This window comes from Zootermopsis nevadensis, unplaced genomic scaffold, assembly GCF_977971745.1.
Source record: "Zootermopsis nevadensis isolate Lab colony 2312 unplaced genomic scaffold, Znev_1.0 Znev_ptg000017l, whole genome shotgun sequence".
NCBI classification, from domain to species: domain Eukaryota; kingdom Metazoa; phylum Arthropoda; class Insecta; order Blattodea; family Termopsidae; genus Zootermopsis; species Zootermopsis nevadensis.
The window spans coordinates 2,203,979-2,225,663 of NW_028259149.1; the positions used below are offsets into that span (position 1 = coordinate 2,203,979).

The window sequence follows — 21,685 nt, forward strand, 5'->3', positions numbered from 1 at the left end:
TATAACTTGTGTTGGGCAAGGCCGTGGTCTAGGCAACACGGAGATTTCCTCCGTGGCATCCCAACAATTACTCCATTCACACACAGAAGAAGGCAATGGCAAACCACTTCTGGATCATCTGCCAAGAACGTATATGAACAGGTCCCAGTCCGAGAAAAGGATGGAATTATCCTGTTCATATGGACCTGTCCTCAGACAGAAAACTAAATAAAAAAAAAATTTAAAAAAATTAATCTGCTTTTGTAAAACAATTTTGTGTTATTAACTAATGTCTGAATAAATATTTTAATTGGTAATATGTTTATTTTATAGTGAAATGTTATTGTCTCTTATCTGACAACTGAACGAACGAGACTGACTAGCAAACTTAATGTGGGTCTCCGTAGAAAAAGGTTGAGAATCACTGGCATAACCTAATCATGGCTGTCCGTTTCTATTTGGCCTCAATAAATGTACCATTCGACATATCTTAATCAAGCTTGGTACAAAATATAGGCTGCTGTACCTCAATAATACAAACTGACTGCGAAGTTCTGAAGTGGGATGGAATTCAGCGTTACTTCGTCTCAAGTCCTGAAATTGTTTTGTGATAACAGTAAAAATGTCTGAATATTTCAATTATGCAATTTTTCTATTTCTTATGAAGCTGTTAATGAGCGAATTTACATTACAGTAACTTATTCATGACATGTGCTATGCCCTTCGGTTGTTATAGTTCTGTAGATGACAACATAGCACTTTTCTCAATCACAGATGGCTCTGAAAACAATGTCGTGTCTATTTTTGAAATGTTGAAAGCAGAAGTTTAAACGTTATTCATAAGATAGTGTAGTTACGTCATATTGTGATTTATTAAATTAAAATTAAATTATTTGGTTATTCCGTCAAATCACAATGTATTTAAAATAAGATAATTAAAATAATTAAAATATCATTCAGTAATAAACCTTGATCGGATACGGTAATACTTCTGGATCACCTCCAGATACAACTGTGTTGTCTACTATTTCATCTCTGACCGATGTAAACATCAAAAGCATCACTTCAAACAATAATATATGACAATAACTGGACACGACCTCCAAAAAACTACACTACGAAAAATTGTAAAAAATGTAATTGAGTTTTAAATTTAATATAATTTTACACCTAATGATGGTTTAATAAAACCGAAACATGTTGTAACTGTTCCAATTGTAAATCGATTATTCGATATGGAACACAGAATGATATTTTAATTATTTTAATTATCTTATTTTAAATACATTGTGATTTGACGGAATAACCAAATAATTTAATTTTAATAGAAGTTTAAACGTTAAAATTAAATTTCTTAACATTTATTTGGTCGTGCTTGAAATTTTGTCCTCAAAATCGGAATTATCTTTAAGTTGTCACTTACAGACAACTCCCATGTAATGTCATTAGTGTTATACTCTTCAGTCGAGAATGGAAATTTTGAAAAATACAATCCATTTCACGATATCTATAAAAATTTGTGATTTATGAAAGTTTGAACACAGTGAGAAATTTACTGATATTAAAAATATCGGTTATTAACCGCTGCGCCCTAGGCCGAGGTGTCATGGCTCTCAAATGAAACACGTCCTTTTAGACCTATAATGTCCGTAGGTAACCTTATTTCCCAACATTTTTAACAGATAATAACTCTTCGTTTAATATTTATTGGGTTCTCTATATAAAAAGCGATTATTTCATTAATCAGCGTTAACCAGTTGATCTTTGTAATGGTGAAGCTTGGTGTTTACTTCGCGGTACGGGCTGAATTCTTAAATATTATTCGGACGTTCTTCGACTTTTAAGTGTTAGTACCAACCCCAATAGAAAGCCTAAAATTTCAACGTTTTCTGCTGATTCGTACCGAAATTTATTTTATACCCAATAAGATGGTAACGTTGCGTCATATTGTGATATAATAAGTATATATTAAATCTTGTCCGTCTAATCACAATAATTCTTATTAAATATTAAAATATTACAATAATTAACATTTTAACATTTTAAAACATTTAAAATATTTAAAATATTAAATTATGTTCTTTATCGGAATATTCGATTTACATTAGACCATCATTTTTCATGTTTCACGACATTTTCAGTTCCTAAAAGAACCATCCTCAGGTGTATATAATTATACAAAGCTTCAAAACGATAAATAATTCAAATACAATTTTCATACATTATGCTAGCGTACATTTTTATCAGATTTTTAAAAATGGAATAAAAATCTGAAAAAGAACATCATTTGATATCTGGTAAAAATCTGATAAAAATGTACGCTAGCATAATGTATGAAAATTGTATTTGAATTATTTATCGTTTTGAGGCTTTATATAATTATATACACCTGAGGATGGTTCTTTTAGGAACTGAAACATGTCGTGAAACATGAAAAATGATGGTCTAATGTAAATCGAATATTTCGATAAAGAACATCATTTAATATTTTAAATATTTTAAATGTTTTAGAATGTTAATTATTGTAATATTTTAATATTTAATAAGAATTTATTGTGATTAGACGGACAAGATTTAATATATACTTATATTTATACCCAATGTTGAACTTCGTGGCGTATTGTAGTTACTACCAATGGAATTTGTGGAACACCATGTTGCTGTCTCTCGCTGTCCCACTACACCATTTTACCAAACTGCGAGAAATCCGCAAGTCATCTTTATTTTCAGTTACGGTTAGGATGGGTAAAGTACCACATAACCTTATTTGTGTTTTTCGTAAAAATTTTGATATATGAGTTCTTGCATTTCAAAAATTAATGAAGTTTTGTGGTATATTTGGTTTTAGGTCTCATGCGCAGATGGTAACACTGTAATTTTAATTTTATTCCGCAGAAATCACAATTTTTTTTGTAGTGTGTTGAGTAAATGAAAGCAGACGATCTATAAACCTATTTCACGGGTCCGCGTTAAATTTGAGTTTGAAGGTCTGCAGTGAAAGCTTTGTGTCAGATTTCGGTCTATTTCGGATCGATCCGCTAGAAAAGTTTCTTTAGGTAAAGAGTAAATTGAAAGTCATGATGATCGATGCGCTTTAAAATATCACTGACAGTTTAGAATCTTCGTGAATAAATAATTCTCTTTGTGATGCGGATTTAACGACACTCAGAACAAGGTAGTGTTAGTGTTTGTTTACTTTTATGAATGAAGAGGACTCTTAATTATAATCTGCTGTTGGAATTTATCAGCAAATAAGTAAAACTTCTACGCAGATGACATTTTATTCTGAATTCACACTTGAAATTTGATACTGACCAAATATCAGCCATCTTCATAGTTTTATTGATCAATTACAAAAAATCATTTTCTTTCACATGCTCGTTTTTATTAAAACTGGCAACCCGAATGAAATCGTAGGTTGCAAACGATTTCGAGTACTCGATATTTGCACACGCGAATCGATTAATCGAGCGGACACACATATCGGAATCCATTTCTTTAGGAACCAGAAATATATCGTTTTAGAGTGAGGAAACCATGATGATGCATGGAACAGGCTCAGACTTTTTAGAAATCCAAGCGAAGCGGTGGATCTGTGCGACGTGTGGACTTACGTAGTCTCCAGTTTCGTCCGGCTTAGCTCCTTTAATCACAACAGTAATTGTATGTATAGCATTCAGTAACTCTACATTTTGCCCACAGAGCGCATTGTATGCGTTTAACGCGTTCCTTGCTATAAACAGCGATTATTTCCCTGAACAACATTAACATACAAATCTTTAAATGGAGAGACGAGTTGTGTTTTCTTCGAGGTAGGAACTCAATTGTTAAATAACTTATTATTTCGATCACTTTTGTTCTTTAAAGCTGTGATTTCCAAACAGGGTTGTCCAAAATTATAAGCTAATTCAGTAGTTTTGTATGTACGTATGTACGAGGCTCGTCCTTAAAGTAAGATTCCCTGGGGCCGTTTACAGAAACAAAACACAATTTCATGGAAATATTTATTGCAACAGATACAGCAAGTGTCCAGCTATTTTTCAACATATTCGCCACCGGAATTGAGACATTTGTCATACCGTGGGACCAACTTTTGAATACCTGTGTCGTAGAAGTCTGCCGCCTGGGATTGGAACCACTGTGTGACAACCATCTCCGCCTCTCTGTCATTCTCAAAACGCTGACGCTGACCGGACAGGAATTTCTTGAGGTGTAGGAAAAGATGGAAATCACTGGGAGCGAGGTCCGGGCTGTAGGGTGAATGATTAAACACCTCCCAGCTGAACTCCTGCAGGAGACTTGCTGTCCGTCGAGCCGTGTGCGGCCTAGCGTTATCACTGACCGCACTTCACAGTCGGCGGGAGCTGGAATAAGAACCTCCATCTTCAACAGCTGCAACGATGCTACTGTGAGAACACGGGAAGTGCCTTTAGTGCATGCGCCATGCTACGTCATTGCTCTATCACGTACGCACAGTCGCTTCGCGTAATATAAGGTTTGCTAGCTGTGGGACGAGTGGGAAACTTACTTTGTGGACGCGCCTCGTATATATATGTGTGAATGAACGGACGGATTGACAATGGATTGATTGATTGATGAATGGAGGGATTAGAGGGAGTGGGGTGGGTTTATGGAGGGAGTGATGCATGTATGTGGGCCGTGTTCTTACATTTCATATTTAATTTTTCGTTTAGTTTGTATGTTTGTAACGAACGTCTCATTTCGCAGAAGATGCAACTAATTCCACGCAATTTAAGTGTGAATATTGGCTTATAGAAACGGTGGACAAATAGGCCGCAAGAGATCGATATGAATATTCTTAAAAAAAATTGCTTACGAACTTTAGGAGCGCGCTACTGTAAAATAGAGATATTTTTAGAATAATATTTATTACGGACGACCTTAAATAAGGTGTGAATCTTTATTGCGTTCTGCGTGAAGACTATCCCCAACCCTGACATGAGATACGATTTCCCTTGATGGTGGATCAGCACCGACTAATTCATAATCTGCACGTGTTCAAGCAGCCGCAACAGCGAACACGTGACCAAGATAGATATGATGTGCCATGAATCACTCTTGGTCTCAGACTGCTAGACTTCTTATGTTGGTCATAAAAACAAGTTTCAGTAATAATATTTTGCAGTTGCGTGTCCTTCGACCCCCCCCCCCCACCGCGCTCCATTTTATAAACACGTGTCTTTCTTGTTAAGCCAGAGGAGTTTCGAGTATCTCACAATTTTAGATAATTATAAAGACAGAAATATTTTCGTACTGATTTGAGCGTTGTACGCAGGAGTTAAAGGAAGTCCATTTTGACGTACGCTGCCCGAGAAGTCACGTGGTTCCCTGTTCGCAGTAAACGAAAACCTTTGTGCGTGTTATAAGTTTATATAAACGTCACTGAAAATACTTTATAACACTGGGAGTTAGAAAATGGCGCCTAATTAACAAATAAATGAATAACGATACTGCGAAAAGCTGACAGATACAAAGACGCGTTAAAGATCAATTTTCTCCGCTAAGGAATATGGGTTTGCGCATGCGCACATCGCTTTTATACCAAGCAGACTTATTTGATTCTCGCGTGCAGCGAAATCTAAAGTAGAACTTTTTTTGTTGAACGGGGAGGTGAACGTGTTCTTCTCTGTCCATTTCTTATTCACGCGATTTTTGGAGCTGAACATTCCTGTCACAAACAAGAAACAGTGAAGTCCTCGCCTTAAACGTGATTGGGAGAACCCGTGACCAAGAGCGTAGTCAGTCTAGGTACTGAAAGCGTCGTTAAATATATAAATAAATGAATAAATAACAGTGTATTTTGACGTTTGACTCGAATCGTACACATGCATTTTTTTTATAGTGTTCTGTCTGACGACAGGTCCATATGAACAGGATCCTTCCATCCTTTTCTCGGACTGGGACCTGTTCATATACGTTCTTGGCAGATGATCCAGAAGTGGTTTGCCATTGCCTTCTTCTGTGTGTGAATGGAGTAATTGTTGGGATGCCACGGAGGAAAACTCCGTGTTGCCTAGACCACGGCCTTGCCCAACACAAGTTATAAATTCGGGCACCGCCGGGAATCGAACCCGAGACCCCATGATTACAAGGCCAGCGTTCTAACCGCTAGACCACCTCATCTTATTATTTATTTAGTGTTCTGTCTGACGACAGGTCCATATGAACAGGATCCTTCCATCCTTTTCTCGGACTGGGACCTGTTCATATACGTTCTTGGCAGATGATCCAGAAGTAGTTTGCCATTGCCTTCTTCTGTGTGTGAATGGAGTAATTGTTGGGATGCCACGGAGAAACCGGGAAACTCCGTGTTGCCTAGACCACGGCCTTGCCCAACACAAGTTATAAATTCGGGCACCGCCGGGAATCGAACCCGTGACCCCAGGATTACAAGGCCAGCGTTCATATCCACACGAAAATGCAGAGGAAAATAGAATGTTCCTGAAGAGAAGACACGTTTAGGTTGTGAGATTGTTGGTTTTCAGGGCGGTGACGAAGTCTTTCTCGATCTTCTGGGTTGTAACGCCATGTATACTGGTGTAGCAACGTATACGAAGAAGGCAGCATGATAATGCAGATCGCTGGTATGGACCCGGAAGTCCACTCAACGCAGGAAACAAACTTGGACGTTAAGATTACTTCGGATTCCGTTATGAGCGGGTTTAACTTTTTATTTTCGTAACATTTATTTTCTACTGGCAAATTGGATTGTCTTACAAATAATTAATGATGAAACAGCAGTTATTATTCTCAGTAAACTATAATTTTCTTCAAGGAATTCATCTGTAATAATTATGGAAAATAATATCCAGGTTTGCGCCTCAAGGGAAGTGAGACAGCTGGTTTGTAGGAACTGCGTTATCTTTGTCTGAAGGACGCGATGTTAATCAAAAAGCTTAGGCTAAAGAATCTCTAGACTGACCAATCATTACATTGTATCAATTTTACTTTTCCAGTCTGTCTGCTGAACTTCACGAAATCAACTTCGCGTTCACTTTATTTCAAGTACGTCTAAGAAACTTTACGGTACAGTAGACCCTCCTCAAACACGGGTTTGCCCAACGCGGATTCCATTATACGCGTTAAATTAAATGCGAACGCGGACAGATTATACGCGATCTGACCCTCGCTGTTATCATGGTGAATACGAGGTGCTATCGGAAAGTCTCAAGACTGTGTCAATAGAGGGCGAACCGGATGTAGTACGAGCTTCTGCCTTTAGGGGGTGCGGCCTACATTCATAGTGAATCAGTGTGCCAGCCGGCATCATCGAATTAGCATTTGTTTGTTAGTTACGGGCGTTTTGGTAGTGCATTACACCGACCCTCCTGCGATTTCGGAATGGCGTGTGCATCAAATTTTGCCAAAGACTCGCCAAAACGGCTACGGAAACCTATGAAATGCTAAAGCAAGCATTTGGGGAGTCCGCAATGGGTCGTGCACAAACTTTTGTGTGGCATTCACGTTTTAAAAATGGCCGAACCTCTGTCGATGATGACGAGCGTTCTGGACGACCATCTTCGAGCACAACGCCCGAAAATGTTACGAAGATTCGGCAGGCCATTCACGAAGATCGACGTCGTACCATCAACGACTTGTGCGACATTGTTGGGATAGGCTATGGGACCTGTCAGCTGATTCTAAAGGAAGAACTCCACATGCGACGCATCATGACAACGCGCCAGCGCACACCGCCCTCAAAGTTCGGCAGTTTTTGGCCACAAACACCATGGCCGTCATCCCGCACCCTCCTTATTCGCCGTGTGACTTCTTCCTCTTCCCAAAGATGAAAATTCAGCTAAAGGGAAGGAGATTTGAGACGATAGAAGAGATTCAGTCAGAATCGCAGATGGTGCTTGACAGGCTGACAAAGAAAGATTTCCAGGGATGCTTCCAGGCTTGGCAGCGGCGCTGGGATCGTTGTGTTCACTCCCAGGGGAACTACTTCGAGGGTCATGGATGAATTTAATACCTGAGATAAGTGTACGGGTTTTTATAGGCGCAGTCCAGAAACTTTTCGATCGCACCTCGTATATTGTCCTTGGACAGAATTATCGAATCAAAATGCAATTGTGCAAGTGATAATGACCAATGAAATTGTATTTTTCTTCTAAATATGTTCATATATAAATGCCATTACAGTATATTTATGATAATTTGTTTATTTACTTTGATTTTCGATAGCCTAGTTCACGTATCTTCGTTAATCCCACACAATACTCAATTCGTCTAACGCGGAGTCACCTAACGTGCCGCGCTCTAAGAAACGTATCACCGCGTTGGACGAGGGTCGGTTACTGAGGCAGTATTTCACTGCTGACTCTTAAGAAGTCTGTGGTGTAGTTACGATGTCCAGGGCTTCCATAACTCCCTATGGGAAACATAATTTTTTTTTAAAAAATTACGCTTTAATTTTGGACATTCGTCGAAACATGCTAATTTCCAACAAAATTTGGATCACATACATATCCCACAACAGTATTTTTGGTTTAAGATTATGAAAGAAGCTAAGATACAGTAATTGAACGGTTATTTTAAATTCAAACCTCAATCCTCAAAGACTTAAATATGTCGTGTTCTTCAATAATTGTAAATTAGAGGAAATCTGCAGGTAAAATTGAATAATCCACTCAGAATTAGTAGAGTCATTGATTATATGGCAGATGTATACCTGTTTGTATTTTTCATACATTATGAATACGTACGAAAACAAAATAGCGAACAAGTTCACTGAGCGGAAAAGCGCTAGGTTTGATTCGAGAGCAACATCTCTTATCTTGACTGAGATATTTCGTACTTTTCCTAAGTAATTCCAGACGAATACTGGAAGCAGTTTGTTTTCATTTATATTAATTTTGTTGTAAATTCAAGAAATTCTCTGCAGTTGATATGACGTCAATAATATGGTTTTAGTGTCGATTACCCCTGATACAGTCTCTTTCTTCATTGAAGCATAATTAGGCTATAAACATGTAATCGTGTGTTGGGCAAGGCCGTGGTCTAGGCAACACGGAGTTTTCCTCCGTGGCATCCCAACAATTACTCCATTCACACACAGAAGAAGGCAATGGCAAACCACTTCTGGATCATCTGCCAAGAACGTAAATGAACAGGTCCCAGTCCGAGAAAAGGATGGAAGGATCCTGTTCATATGGACCTGTCGTCAGACAGAACACTAAATAATAATAATAATAATAATTCTTATGAGGACAATGTGTTGAAAAGAATATTTGAATCCGGAAAGAATGGTGACAATTACATTAAGAAGGGAATCATCATCATCATCATCTTCCACTGTTACGAATTATGCTTGTCCCAGTTCAGAATTACTTTTGACGAGTTTAAAAAGATGATTTACTTACTTAATGATATTATAAAGAATAAATTATGGGAATCACGGATGATGGTAAAATATAAATTACTTCGAACTTCTGGCTCGAAAATCTTAAAGAAGAGGTCACTTGTGATATTTAACTGTATACATGGGTATAATATTAAAACGGACATCAAAGATAGACGTTATGACGATTTGAAGTGGATTGAACTGGCTCCGGTTAAAGTTCAAAGACAGGCCCTTCTGTGAATGGAAATAAACTCTCAGAAACTGCGAAAGAAAGATGTTCTTTGACCAGCTGAGCGACTGTCAGTATTTTAAAGACTGGACATTATTTATTTCGTTAATTAGTGGCTGATAGATTGGTAATACGCCAGTGGTCTTCCAGACACTGGGATCGTAGCATGGAAGATTGTCCTTGTTTTTCTGTGTCGGTAGATGTCGGGCTGATCACTCATCCAAGGAATTCTGCCACATGTCTAATTAGCGAAAGAAACGCCACATGTATGGGGAGCTCAAGGTCCTTCAAGGACTTCACAGCACGGGGCAAGTATGGTTGGTAGGTAAAAAGCGGACGACGTGGGTAATTACAGCTGCTTCTCGTTAAAATTATAATCAGAATATTACCATTCAATGCTGACCACAAGATTCCAGTTTTTATATTACTTCGTCTTACGAAAAATATGCGAAAGGGCGTTAAGGATAATCACAGCTTGGATGGAAGACATTGGACTTAATTAATGACGCGAGAAATGTATTCTGTTACAACATTACAGACTTAAGTATCCAGTGCTAAACCCAGTACGATATACATTCATCAGAATTTATAGGTTAGAGGACATTCATTTTGCATTGTCAATATCTGGATGCAACAAGGTTTAGTGTCTTTCAGCAGAGTTGCAATATTTTACCACCATTATTATTAATCAGCCCAAGTCGTTCTCTTGCTACAGAAGTGCTTAAGCGAAGTCTATAGTAATTAATCAGTTGTGTTCGTCCGCTTGCCTACTAGGTTATTTAAAACGGAAGTGAGGCGTGAAAGTAGATTACCTAAACCCAAATTACCTTTGTGCGGGGTTAATTGTTATGAGTGCCTTCCAGGAAGTACATAGAGAGAATGTATAATCGGCAGGTATTGGCTGTCCGTCCTTCTGTGAAGTCGATTAAACTCGAGAACCACTGGACGGATTTAAACAAAATTTGACGTAGAGGTTGTGCCATTTTTTATGATCTCAAAATGGAACAATTGAATGTCGTACGAGCGGTGGTAACAAAATGGCGGATGAAGAAAGTCGTGAGGTGGACATAAGGTGCTGCGATCTGGTGGCCGAAGCTGGATTTAATGCATCTAAATACACGTTGCAAAGAACGAATGAGAATATTATTTGTATTCTTGTGAAAAATACACTTTTCTACCTTGTTATCATCCACTACTGAGTAAAGTGTCTTATTCTTATTTAGAATTATACACGAAAGAAGTTTAATTAAGTATTTTCTTCATGATATTAAACCAGTGTGTGCATAGTAGAAAAGTATTCTACTTTATCAATTGGAATTATGTTTATTATTGGATTTATATTCTAGAAATTGTGTTTTTGTACGAATGTAAATTTTACATTGAAGTCAAATGTAATTTAATCGATTTGCTCCAAAACCAATTGTTGTGTCCAACATAAAGTATAACTCTGACCCTTTCATTTCAAATATTTGCCAACGTGGTGAATTCTTAACGGGATGAATTGAAAACAGGAAGGCACAGTGTGTCTGGAGTAAAAGCCAAGACAACATCGAACACAACGACTTTGAAAAATGTGTGTAGGCACAAAAACTTTGAAACTTTTTATTAAATGTCCCTCCAGATCTTTTGCTGTTGTTTGCAAACGGCATGCAGATGTACAAAGGATCCCTCTTAGTTGTAATCTGCAGAATAAAAACTTTAATGAAAAGTAGATTCTGTAAACCCCTCGTTTAGAATCTGTGAATATTTTATTCAATTTATGAAGAATTGACCGATAATTTGGAAACTGTAAATACTATAAATATTAATAAATACATTCCAAGATGTCGCTTTATAAATGTTTGGGGAAAGATGATAACGAAACGTTTAACAGCTACAATAAAAAGTGATTAAAAATAAATTAATACTAGATTCAAAAGTTTATGCTACATCAGTGATTTGAGGGTTCCGAAAGAAGTTTTCCTGAAGACCTAGAAATTATTACTGTGTAACATCGGTGTAATTGTCCAGATTCGGAAGCTTTAATTAAATTAGCAGAAAGTTACACACTTTACGTAAAATTATCATAGTGTATTTGTGTCTTTTAAATACGAATTAGTTCTAACGGATCCTAAACTGTAAACTTTAAAACTGCAGAAAGAGAAGTTTGATTTTTGCGCAGTATTTCGAATTAGTTTTTAAAAATGTAAATTTCAAAATGCAAATAACGAACTATACAGGGTGTTCCTAAAAGTAGTGTATGTATTACAATACGTGATATTGACATTTTGTCAGTTTCTCACCCCTATTAACTGTGCCATGAGGGTAACAGTGGTCATTTTCAAAAAATACACTAGATTCGCTGATTCACTAAGTTCCAATTCTGACGTATGTAAAAATTTAGTTTAATGAAATGTCTATTTCATTTAATGAAAGTGTGTATACATGTTTCTGGGACCACCTATACATGAATTTTGCTTGTGTATTGGAAGAAAAAGGAACACGTTATGAAAACGCTTCCGTTAACATGGCTAATGGAATTTCTTCGATTGGATGACAGATGTTCTCATACAAGTGAACTGTTGAAAGTGATGTGTGTCGTGGCTTGAACAGCTGCTCGCTAGCTTTCCGTTCTCTTGTGTTCATTGACAGTCACCAGTTGGGTTTCTGATAGTTCGCCATGTGTGTGTGCATTTATACGGTTCCGTGAACATCGTCGTGCTAAGCAGAAAACCACATGCACAAAACTTATTCCAGTTATTCAAATACCATACCATTAAAATGTTTTATGTATGTAGGCTGTGCTATGTTTATTTATTTATTTGTTTGTATAGTTATTATCCTTAAAACATGCGAATCCAGTGAACGCTTATAAGGTTATGTCCGTCCGTATGTTTAAATTCGAGATCCGCCTGACGGATTTGGATTAAATTTTGTATGGCTGTTATGCCATTAGGAAATACTCTAAAATCGTAATTTTCAATATCCCACAATCGATAATAACAACATGGTTGACGAACAAACTTGTGAGGTGGGATCGACTATAGCGCCATTTTGAACAGGGCCATATTTAGTTACATATTTTCGTAAAGTTTGAAACTAAAGTAAACTTATTCTTTGAACGATAAACAGTGACAACATGAATGCTTCACAAAAGAAAAAAGTAATTTTGATTTTATCAGGATTCGATCACGCGACGCAAAGCATTGTGAGGCAGGGGGTATTGATTTAGTTAAGAATCCACAAAGAACCCACACACACTTCCAGTCTTCCATTTCTGCATATCTACACAGCAATAATCATCTCAACTTTCATTCTGCAGAATACCCTGTAACCCTGTCGAATGAGGTTGTCCTGGTTTTACTCCGTCTCCCAAGGCTACTGCCGAGTTAAGACCTACAAACACGTCACGAAGCCGTCCTTAATTCTTACATTTCCATTATTTCTTATAAACTTTCATCATTTGATCTCTTTCACTGAATTATCGTCGTTAAATAACTCTAGAATAATTCAATATCTCCACTTTTTCCAGAAATACACCTGTCTCAAGTGCGTAGGTTAGTCTACGTAGTGGTAATGAAGAAATCCCCCGATTAATCTGGCTGATACACGAGTTATGATATTGTAATTCGCCTAACTACAGTTGCTGGGAGTCTACGTGAGACACGTGATTTGCCACGTGCGTTAACCATGAGTGACCTCTCCTCCTCTGTGAGGGGTCCAAGGCCACAGCTTGGATGGCTCTGCTACGCGTTCACGCTGTTACATTCTGAGCGGTGACTGAATGGGGCGCTCACGTTGTCAAAAATGGAACTAACAACTGCACTGTCTGGGAAAACTCGCCTCGTATGTTGCGACAGATCCGACGATATCAGTTCACCGCTGCAATATGTAATGCTTTGTGTCTTTCTCATGATGAGAAGTAAAGTTAAGGTTATCCTTGTGCTAAATTGAGCGTCACGCCATGAAGACGTGTGGAGGAGTGAAGAACTACTGGTTTTAATAAATAAATAAACACAAAAGTCAAATACAGCGGACCCCATGAAATGAAATATTCGTTCCACACAAACGTTCGTTATATTAAAATGTAGCTTAGGGACTTTTTGCGTTATTAAATAATATTTATAAATGTGTGTGTTGTTATTTTCGTTGACGTGGTAATATTGTGCAGGTATTTTGGGCTGTGTGAATGGTTATAATTTTTAAATCACTATTTTAATTTATTATAGTCGACCGCACTGTTTTTCCACCAGGTGTTTGTGGTAAATTTTGTTTTATTTCCCTCATAAAGAAGTTATTTTCGACTGTTGACGATTTACGACTACGTTTATCCTGTCATATCGACTCGCATATCGATATATCGACAGCAAGAAACTTCGTATTTCTCAGTGTGAATATAAATTTTGGCGTTGTGGGCCTTTACACCGTGTATTCATTTGTATTCCAACGTTTCGGGGATGAGCGTGCGGATGCAACCTTTAGGATGGAGGCGGTATGTTCCTCCAAGACGTTTATTTGCGTCCAGAAGACTTGTCGGCAAAATAACCCGTAGGACCACCATATGTATTTTTTGAATAATCTGATTTTTTTTTATAAAACTTGGTTTGTTTCTTTTACTAATAAAAATATTGCACGAATTTTCATTCACTCTAATTAAGGCCAACTTTATTTAAGGTTCTGAATTAGATTTCGAATGTGTCATGCTATTTTTATAACATATTTGAAGAATTGACACAGATTACGAAGAAATTTCTGGTTCATTAAAAGGTTTTTGCTATCGAAAGCGATGTACAAGGTTTTTTAACACGCAGACATCAGTTGACTTCTTATGTGAAGGTAAATTCCAGCAAAATGCCCTTCAAAGGCTGAGAAAAAATGTATGAATATGAGGCACAATATCTTTAGTTTTAAATTAAGAGATTCATTATGGCAGCACTGGTCATCGTCAGCCATCTTGAAAAGATAAACCACGAGTGTAAACATTGAACTGTTACGTCAATGACATTAAAGGTATTGTTAAATAAAACCAAATAGATTTTCAGATTTCAATTACAGCAATGAATATGAAGTGCCATCTATATAAGATATGCAGCACCTTACTATTCTGAAACGTGTTTTAAGTTAATAGACATAACCTCAAAATAAAATATTGACTTAAGCGATGTTCTTTTTCAATTTCGTTATTGACAGTTCATTTAACTTTTTACGGCTTAAATTAATATTTTTAATCTTCCTTCCAAATATTTATTGTTAATTAAACCATATCACTTGCCTTGGCCTACTCCTAAAATGGCAGTTTTTTTTAAATCTATTTAGACTTCTAATAAGACTCATTGGACGAGTAATCAGCCCGTCGCTAGGCAACTAACTCTGCAGCACAGCAGTCTTTTAAGTAAGCCATAACAAATTTTAACTTTTAAACTTAAACGGTCGAATGCTTGTGGTATCTTAGGGCGGGAGGTGTACAGGTCGTTCAGTACATAAGTCACGTCTGGAGGCAAGCAAGATGGATTTGCACGTACTGAAACATGTAGGTCGTTGGTTAGTTCACCTGCTCGCCGGTATAATCGCGGTGGCGTTGTCGCTTTCACCTGCACGTTTCTTAGCGAAGTTCTTTAGTATGGCTTTTGCATTCGTCGAGGTGTGTTGGTGTCAGTAGCAACTGTGCTCGGAATGTGTTCTGCTTGACATTAAAGAATGTACTGCGTCAAGGATTATTAGCAAGAATTTGCTTCATCTAGCAAACAGTGTCATTGTGTTTTACGTTGCTGCCATCTTGAACTTTGTCGCTATGGGGAAGATTTATTTGGTATGTTATACTTTTTTATCACTACACTGAGCTATTACACCTTTGTAAAACATTGTTAAACGTTGTTAATTGTTTGCAGTATTAACTGTTGTGTTATTTTACTAGGAAGAGATAAAAGAGATGTTGAACGTTTTGTGAAGGACAGTCACATGTTAATCTTCGTAATATTTTTTCCCAAACTTTAAAAATGTTGCTGTACTTTTCGAGTATCTGACTTCTTATGCGTTTTTAGGAATTCGGTGTTTTTAAGGCAGAAGTAAGAAAACGTTTTGCCGTCTGTTTATTGTCTGTGTTAATCCTGGAATTCGGTTCATTCGTCACAACTGTCATCGGCGAATGCTCCGACCTGACTGGCAATTTGCCTTCAGGTCGATAAAATTGAAGGAATACAACAAAAACGTTCTGCTACACAACGCAACAGCGGCTTAAAGGTCGTGGTCCAGTTGTTAAAACTCTTGCTTCGTATTCGGGAGGTCCCGAATTCGAATCTCGGCCCGGACGCCGGCTATCCTCACTCTGGGGATTTTCGTGGTTTACCTCAGTCCTTCCAGGCAAATTCTGGGATGATATCTTAAAATAGGCCACGACCGCTTGCTTCCAGATCCTGTAATTCGACGATATATATTCTGACATGCTGAGAAAATCGTTGTTAAATAAACTGTAAATATAAATAAATAGTGGTAAAGTTTAATACGTCGTGTATAAAAATTCAGTCCATTTCACAAAAAAGTAAATCCACAACTTCACGATTACAAATATTAACTTGTTAGGGCTGATTAGAGAAATAACCACTGTTTTTGCTGTAAATCCACGTTTATAGTCGGTGAGATAAATTGAAAGTCGTAGATTGTTAAGGTGGGTGGGAAATCTTTACCATCGGTGTATAAGGGTTAATATATTAAACACGTATAGCCGAATGTAATAAAGTTTTTACAAAAAAAGAAAATTCGATTTTTAACTTAAGCTTTTAGGAACTTTCACTTTGGGATATGAATTTGGTGACAAAATACATATTTCTGTCTACTGTCACAGACATTTTCGTTAATCACTTGGATTAAAGATGGCTGCAAGCTACGTGGGAAACATATCATTAATGAGGAATCGATTAAAGAAAGTTGACAGCGTTTTCATTAAAATTACTTTTTGATTTAAGAAAGAAGTTATTCCTCTAAGAGTAGCCATTTGCAGTAAGCGTAACCTGGTTTCTTAGTTTCGTAGAGTTGCAACAGGACTAATTTTAATTGTTAACGTTTCTGAAACCAATTGTTGTCTCTGGATTCGTATCAGTAGCACGAATTTACGAAATATTTGACGTCGATGGATTCATGAAAGATTTACTGGGGCCGGAGAGATACAATAAAATGTCGGTTGAATTTTTGTGTAATTTATTTAACACGATTTGCTACACTTCGTGGTATTCACAAGTTTAAAATCTTATAAAGGACTCCACTTCGAACTCCTACAAGTGCAGTTTATGTGTGATGTTGAACACATTTGGTTCTGATAACACTTTTGCCTGAAATTGTATTTTTTGGTTAGCTTTCCTGAATATGACTTCGAGTGTAATAATTTCTTCTCAGTTGACAATGTTGATTATGCTCTTTTAGGTTCAACCCTGAAGATGGAGACGTTTGAATCTATAAGCCATTCCACACTACGGAGTATCGTAAAAGAACATTAACATAAGTTCATTTAATGTGGTCTTGAACAGTGAAGTACTCAAATATGATAGGGAATATTTATATTAGACACTCATAAATTTGTCTTAATTACGTGATTTCCCCCGCTTTGGGGATTTCAGACATGTATTTCTTGCCTGTATTTTAATAATCCCCCAGTCCCGTGTGAATTTGCCAGTTGGCAACCATGTCAGAGTTGTAGTAAAGATAGCAAATGTGCAAGCAAGGTTATTGATCATCGTCATTTCACCTTATATAGCCACGGTGGTCTAGCGGTTAGAACGCTGGCCTTGTAATCCTGGGGTCTCGGGTTCGATTCCCGGCGGTGCCCGAATTTATAACTTGTGTTGGGCAAGGCCGTGGTCTAGGCAACACGGAGTTTTCCTCCGTGGCATCCCAACAATTACTCCATTCACACACAGAAGAAGGCAATGGCAAACCACTTCTGGATCATCTGCCAAGAACGTATATGAACAGGTCCCAGTCCGAGAAAAGGATGGAAGGATCTGTTCATATGGACCTGTCGTCAGACAGAACACTAAATAATAAGATGAGGTGGTCCAGCGGTTAGAACGCTGGCCTTGTAATCCTGGGGTCCCGGGTTCAATTCCAGTTGGTGCTCAGATTTATAACTTGTGTTGGGCAAGGCCGTGGTCTAGGCAACACGGAGTTTTCCTCCGTGGCATTCACACACAGAAGAAGGCAATGGCAAACCACTTCTGGATCATCTGCCAAGAACGTATATGAACAGGTCCCAGTCCGAGAAAAGGATGGAAGGATCTGTTCATATGGACCTGTCGTCAGACAGAACACTAATAATAAATAATTTCACCTTGTGTCATGAAGTATTTTTCCGAAAAATCAGCTTTCTCTCCAGCCTCGGGTTACAACTTAAGTTCATGCTGTCGTCCTTTCAAAAAATGACGAAGCAGAGAGTTTAACTTATCTGCGAAAGTCTCTAAGTGATATTGCATGGTTGTTTCCAGAGTCATCCGCCATCTGCATGTTATGTTGTCTACGTAATTTGCTTCAAATCTCTGTCCAATATTTTTTATTCTGTTCTCAATTCCTGGACACAAATCCCAGTTTTCCAGGTACAAACTTACATTTGGTGCATTACATTTAATCTTGGATATGTAGTTGTTAAGATTTTACTCGCTTTTCAGTTCAAATCACGTAATTTTACATCTGAAGTAATAAGTTTTATGGGCTGAACGTATACCGCGAACAAAATTCTTTCTGCGGAAACTCTTGGAAGTTCGAAAAGTCCGGAGACTTCTCACGAACCATTTTCAAGGTTAAACACGTCAGTTGTTTCTGAAAATGAAGACTCTTACCTTCAGAGTTAACACAAACGTAATATTTTGTGCCCTGCATGAAAATGCTGATTTCATGAGGCAAATAAAATTGTTTCGCCGTTTCAGCTGTTGCATGAGACAGCGTTTTAACTCGTTTTAAAAACGGGTTTGACAAAATCTGTTTATCAGCCACAAGTTTCTTTGAAATTTGAACTACGTAATTTGAAGCCTTGAACTTTTATAGTCTTTTCCTAATTGTTAAACTCATCGGAAGAAACGTAATATTTTCGTTATGTTACGTAATTTTTTTTTTTACAATAACTGTGCTTTAGTTTCACTCTCTGCCGCAGTGTCGCTACCAATGCAGTGTGTCGAGTGAATATTTCTGTGACAGGAATTACTCATTCGGATACTCTTTTCCAAAACTTTCGGGAAAATTTACAGTAGTTTTTCTTCATTTATCACAGATTCTTTGTCCTGTGTGAATTTTGGGAACTATTTTTTTTTTATTCAATCCAACGTAAGTCTCAAATTTTATTGGGACTCGCACTGTGACGTACAATCAAGGGATTAGAATTGTTTTTTCTCTCTCAAAATGTTTAGTTCTTTGAAACGAGTAGAACTTGCAACAATTTTAAATTTTACAAAAGTAAAAATTAATTTAGCAGTTGACAAAAATTTCTACGTGACTTGGCAGCTGAGGAAATGCGTTTTATAATGGAGTGAGGTGTGAACTGAAAGGCTAGACGATTCATGATTCCCTGGGGCACAGTTCACGTGACTCATCATGCCTAAACATTCGTGTAGCAACAGATAACAGAAAGTAAATCACACCTTGTCATCACTCTCATGTCCCAAATTTGACACTTTCCAAAGATTTCTTAAAATGATCGCTGTTCTGTGCAAAACTGACGCATCTGACGTAAGCAGCGGCCTAGCAATCAAAGTGACCTTAATTCTATTGTAATGTAGAGGTTGGGTGAGACTTACACGGAGATGAACCAGTTTTTGATTTAATTATTGTGTTGTAGTGATTGTTTTTGGATGGATTTTGACTGGTACACTATGTATAACGTGAAATGGAAAGGAAAGAACATTTTACGAATTCCCACTTCATCATGGAATAATTTTGTCGTTTTATCGTGATTTTAATTACGTAAATTAAATGTAAGTCTATTACTGATTACGTTGTTTAGGGCTTATATGTAATGTTAATATAATCATACAGCCACGGTGGTCTAGCGGTTAGAACGCTGGCCTTGTAATCCTGGGGTCTCGGGTTCGATTCCCGGCGGTGCCCGAATTTATAACTTGTGTTGGGCAAGGCCGTGGTCTAGGCAACACGGAGTTTTCCTCCGTGGCATCCCAACAATTACTCCATTCACACACAGAAGAAGGCAATGGCAAACCACTTCTGGATCATCTGCCAAGAACGTATATGAACAGGTCCCAGTCCGAGAAAAGGATCGAAGGATCCTGTTCAAATGGACCTGTCGTCAGACAGAACACTAAATAATAATTTTTACTGTAATGAAAGTATTATTTGCGGACCGGCGTAAAGTATGACGCGGACCACTGATTGAGCGAATAATTGGTATGGTCCATTGTCCGTTGTACTATCCTGTATTATAACACAACAGTCGTGTTGCTATGAAAAATATTTGCATTGTTATTTTTATTTGTACGCTTGCAAGGCAAATGAGAGAGTTTTATACTTTCAGCTAAGTTAAAATGGCATATTCATGGCCGTGCGTAATTTATTACCATCCTTTTGTCACGACTTTTACAAATTAGAGTATGCCGCGGATGAACAAAAGTTTGTGAAATGCAGTTCTAAACTAGGATTTACCGCTGAGAACACTGCCTGAAATTGACAGCAACATTGGATATAATCATTCTTGGTTGGGTGACCGTTTAACATCAACATGACGCCAAAATCATATTTGCACCGCTGCTATCAGTCAGAGATCGTGAAAGTCTGTTGTGTTTTTGGGACAGATTGCTCCGAAACGTCGGTACTCGTAGCAAAAAATGCTTTATTTGTACATCAGGCTGTGTTCGTAATGGGTCCAGCTGACTCCAGGAGAGTACTTGAGAAGCTCGTAGTCGCCCAGCCAGTCAAAGTCTCAGCCAGGTTCAAACAGATTAATCAAGTCCACGTCACGCTGTGTTTTTCTAAGATGCAATTTAATATTATGCTCAGATCTACGTCTCGATCTCGTAATATTTACGGTCACACTAACTTCTTGGAGCCGAGTCCTTGAGAACATAAGAGCACACTCAGCTGATAAAAATTCCCTGCCTTGTATGTAACGTGTAAGTTTCTTTGTGTCCACAAGAGCACGCTACCTGTTCCGAGTCACAACATGTCTGCCAACATTGTGCGTTTCTTAAACTTAGCATAATGAAGTTTATGGGTGCTTCAGAACACCGGATTAATGTTTTCACGTTTAATATATCTCAGCTGGTACTCCGTTTAATTCAGGCACTGATTAGAAGTCTTTTACAGCAATAGAATTACTTGAAAATAGTAACTTTTATCAGTCTTCTGTTTTATTTTTATAAGATGGCTGCCGATGACCAGTGCTGCCATACGAAAAACTTAAATTGTAAAAGATATATTAATTTAAAGTTATAGAATCTGTTAATACGATGTTATACATCGTTTTCATAAATTTAATTTTGTATATATTTAATAAACAGGACATATAAAAATGTGTTTAATAAAACTTATAAAGCTACATCTTTCGTTGTGCATTGAGGCGTCTTCATTTGTTTCCGTGCAGGGGATCAAGATGAAATTTACGCTGGGCTTGTAGTGAAGCGAGTGTTTAGGCGAGTCAGGTGCACGTGTCCTTCGCGCTAAGGTCGATCAGCGAGAACTGGGCTAGGTTACTGGACGCGACGCAACGCAACGGGGGCACCCCGACCGTTACTTGCATTTCTTTTGTTTTTTGTTAGTTATGAAGTTCGAATAGCGGTGCGCATTGGTGGTCAGTCCATTGATCAGACAGCGTTCGCGCATGCGTAGAACACGGAACGAGACAATAAAAAATTGACAGGCGAGGATGCGAAAGTATTCGCCCGTCTGTTTATTGTTTGTTTTAATCTTTCTTTTCCTCTCGTTCGTCTTTTTCCCTCCTTATATTTCGCCCTCCACCTTGTGACAAATGACACAAATTCTCTGTTAGGTTGGCAGACACTTCTAAGCTGCCGGCTGTAGATTCGAACGTCTGAAACAGGGTGTCCAAGTTTTTCTTCTCTCCGGGCAAGAATATTTTTCCCGTTGGACCCCAAGGGCCAAGAAGTCTCTCCTGGCACTATTTTAGAAAACTGATTGTCTTTATA

At 37.8% G+C, this 21,685-nt stretch overlaps 1 protein-coding gene across 4 annotated transcripts in view; it reads left to right on the top strand.

Moving 5' to 3' along the window:
- LOC110834257 (disheveled-associated activator of morphogenesis-like protein) overlaps positions 1 to 21,685 on the top strand; it is a 199,053-nt gene that overhangs the window by 114,733 nt on the left and 62,635 nt on the right. Inside the window, exon 1 of one of the 4 annotated variants that reach the window (XM_087350059.1) lies at positions 15,184 to 15,360. The exons of the other annotated variants lie outside the window; for them this stretch is intronic. Within the exon in view, the coding sequence (XP_087206185.1) occupies positions 15,343 to 15,360 (18 nt within the window). The 5' untranslated portion in view covers positions 15,184 to 15,342. Of the gene's footprint in view, positions 1 to 15,183; positions 15,361 to 21,685 lie in introns of those variants that run through there. 4 annotated transcript variants of the gene reach the window in all.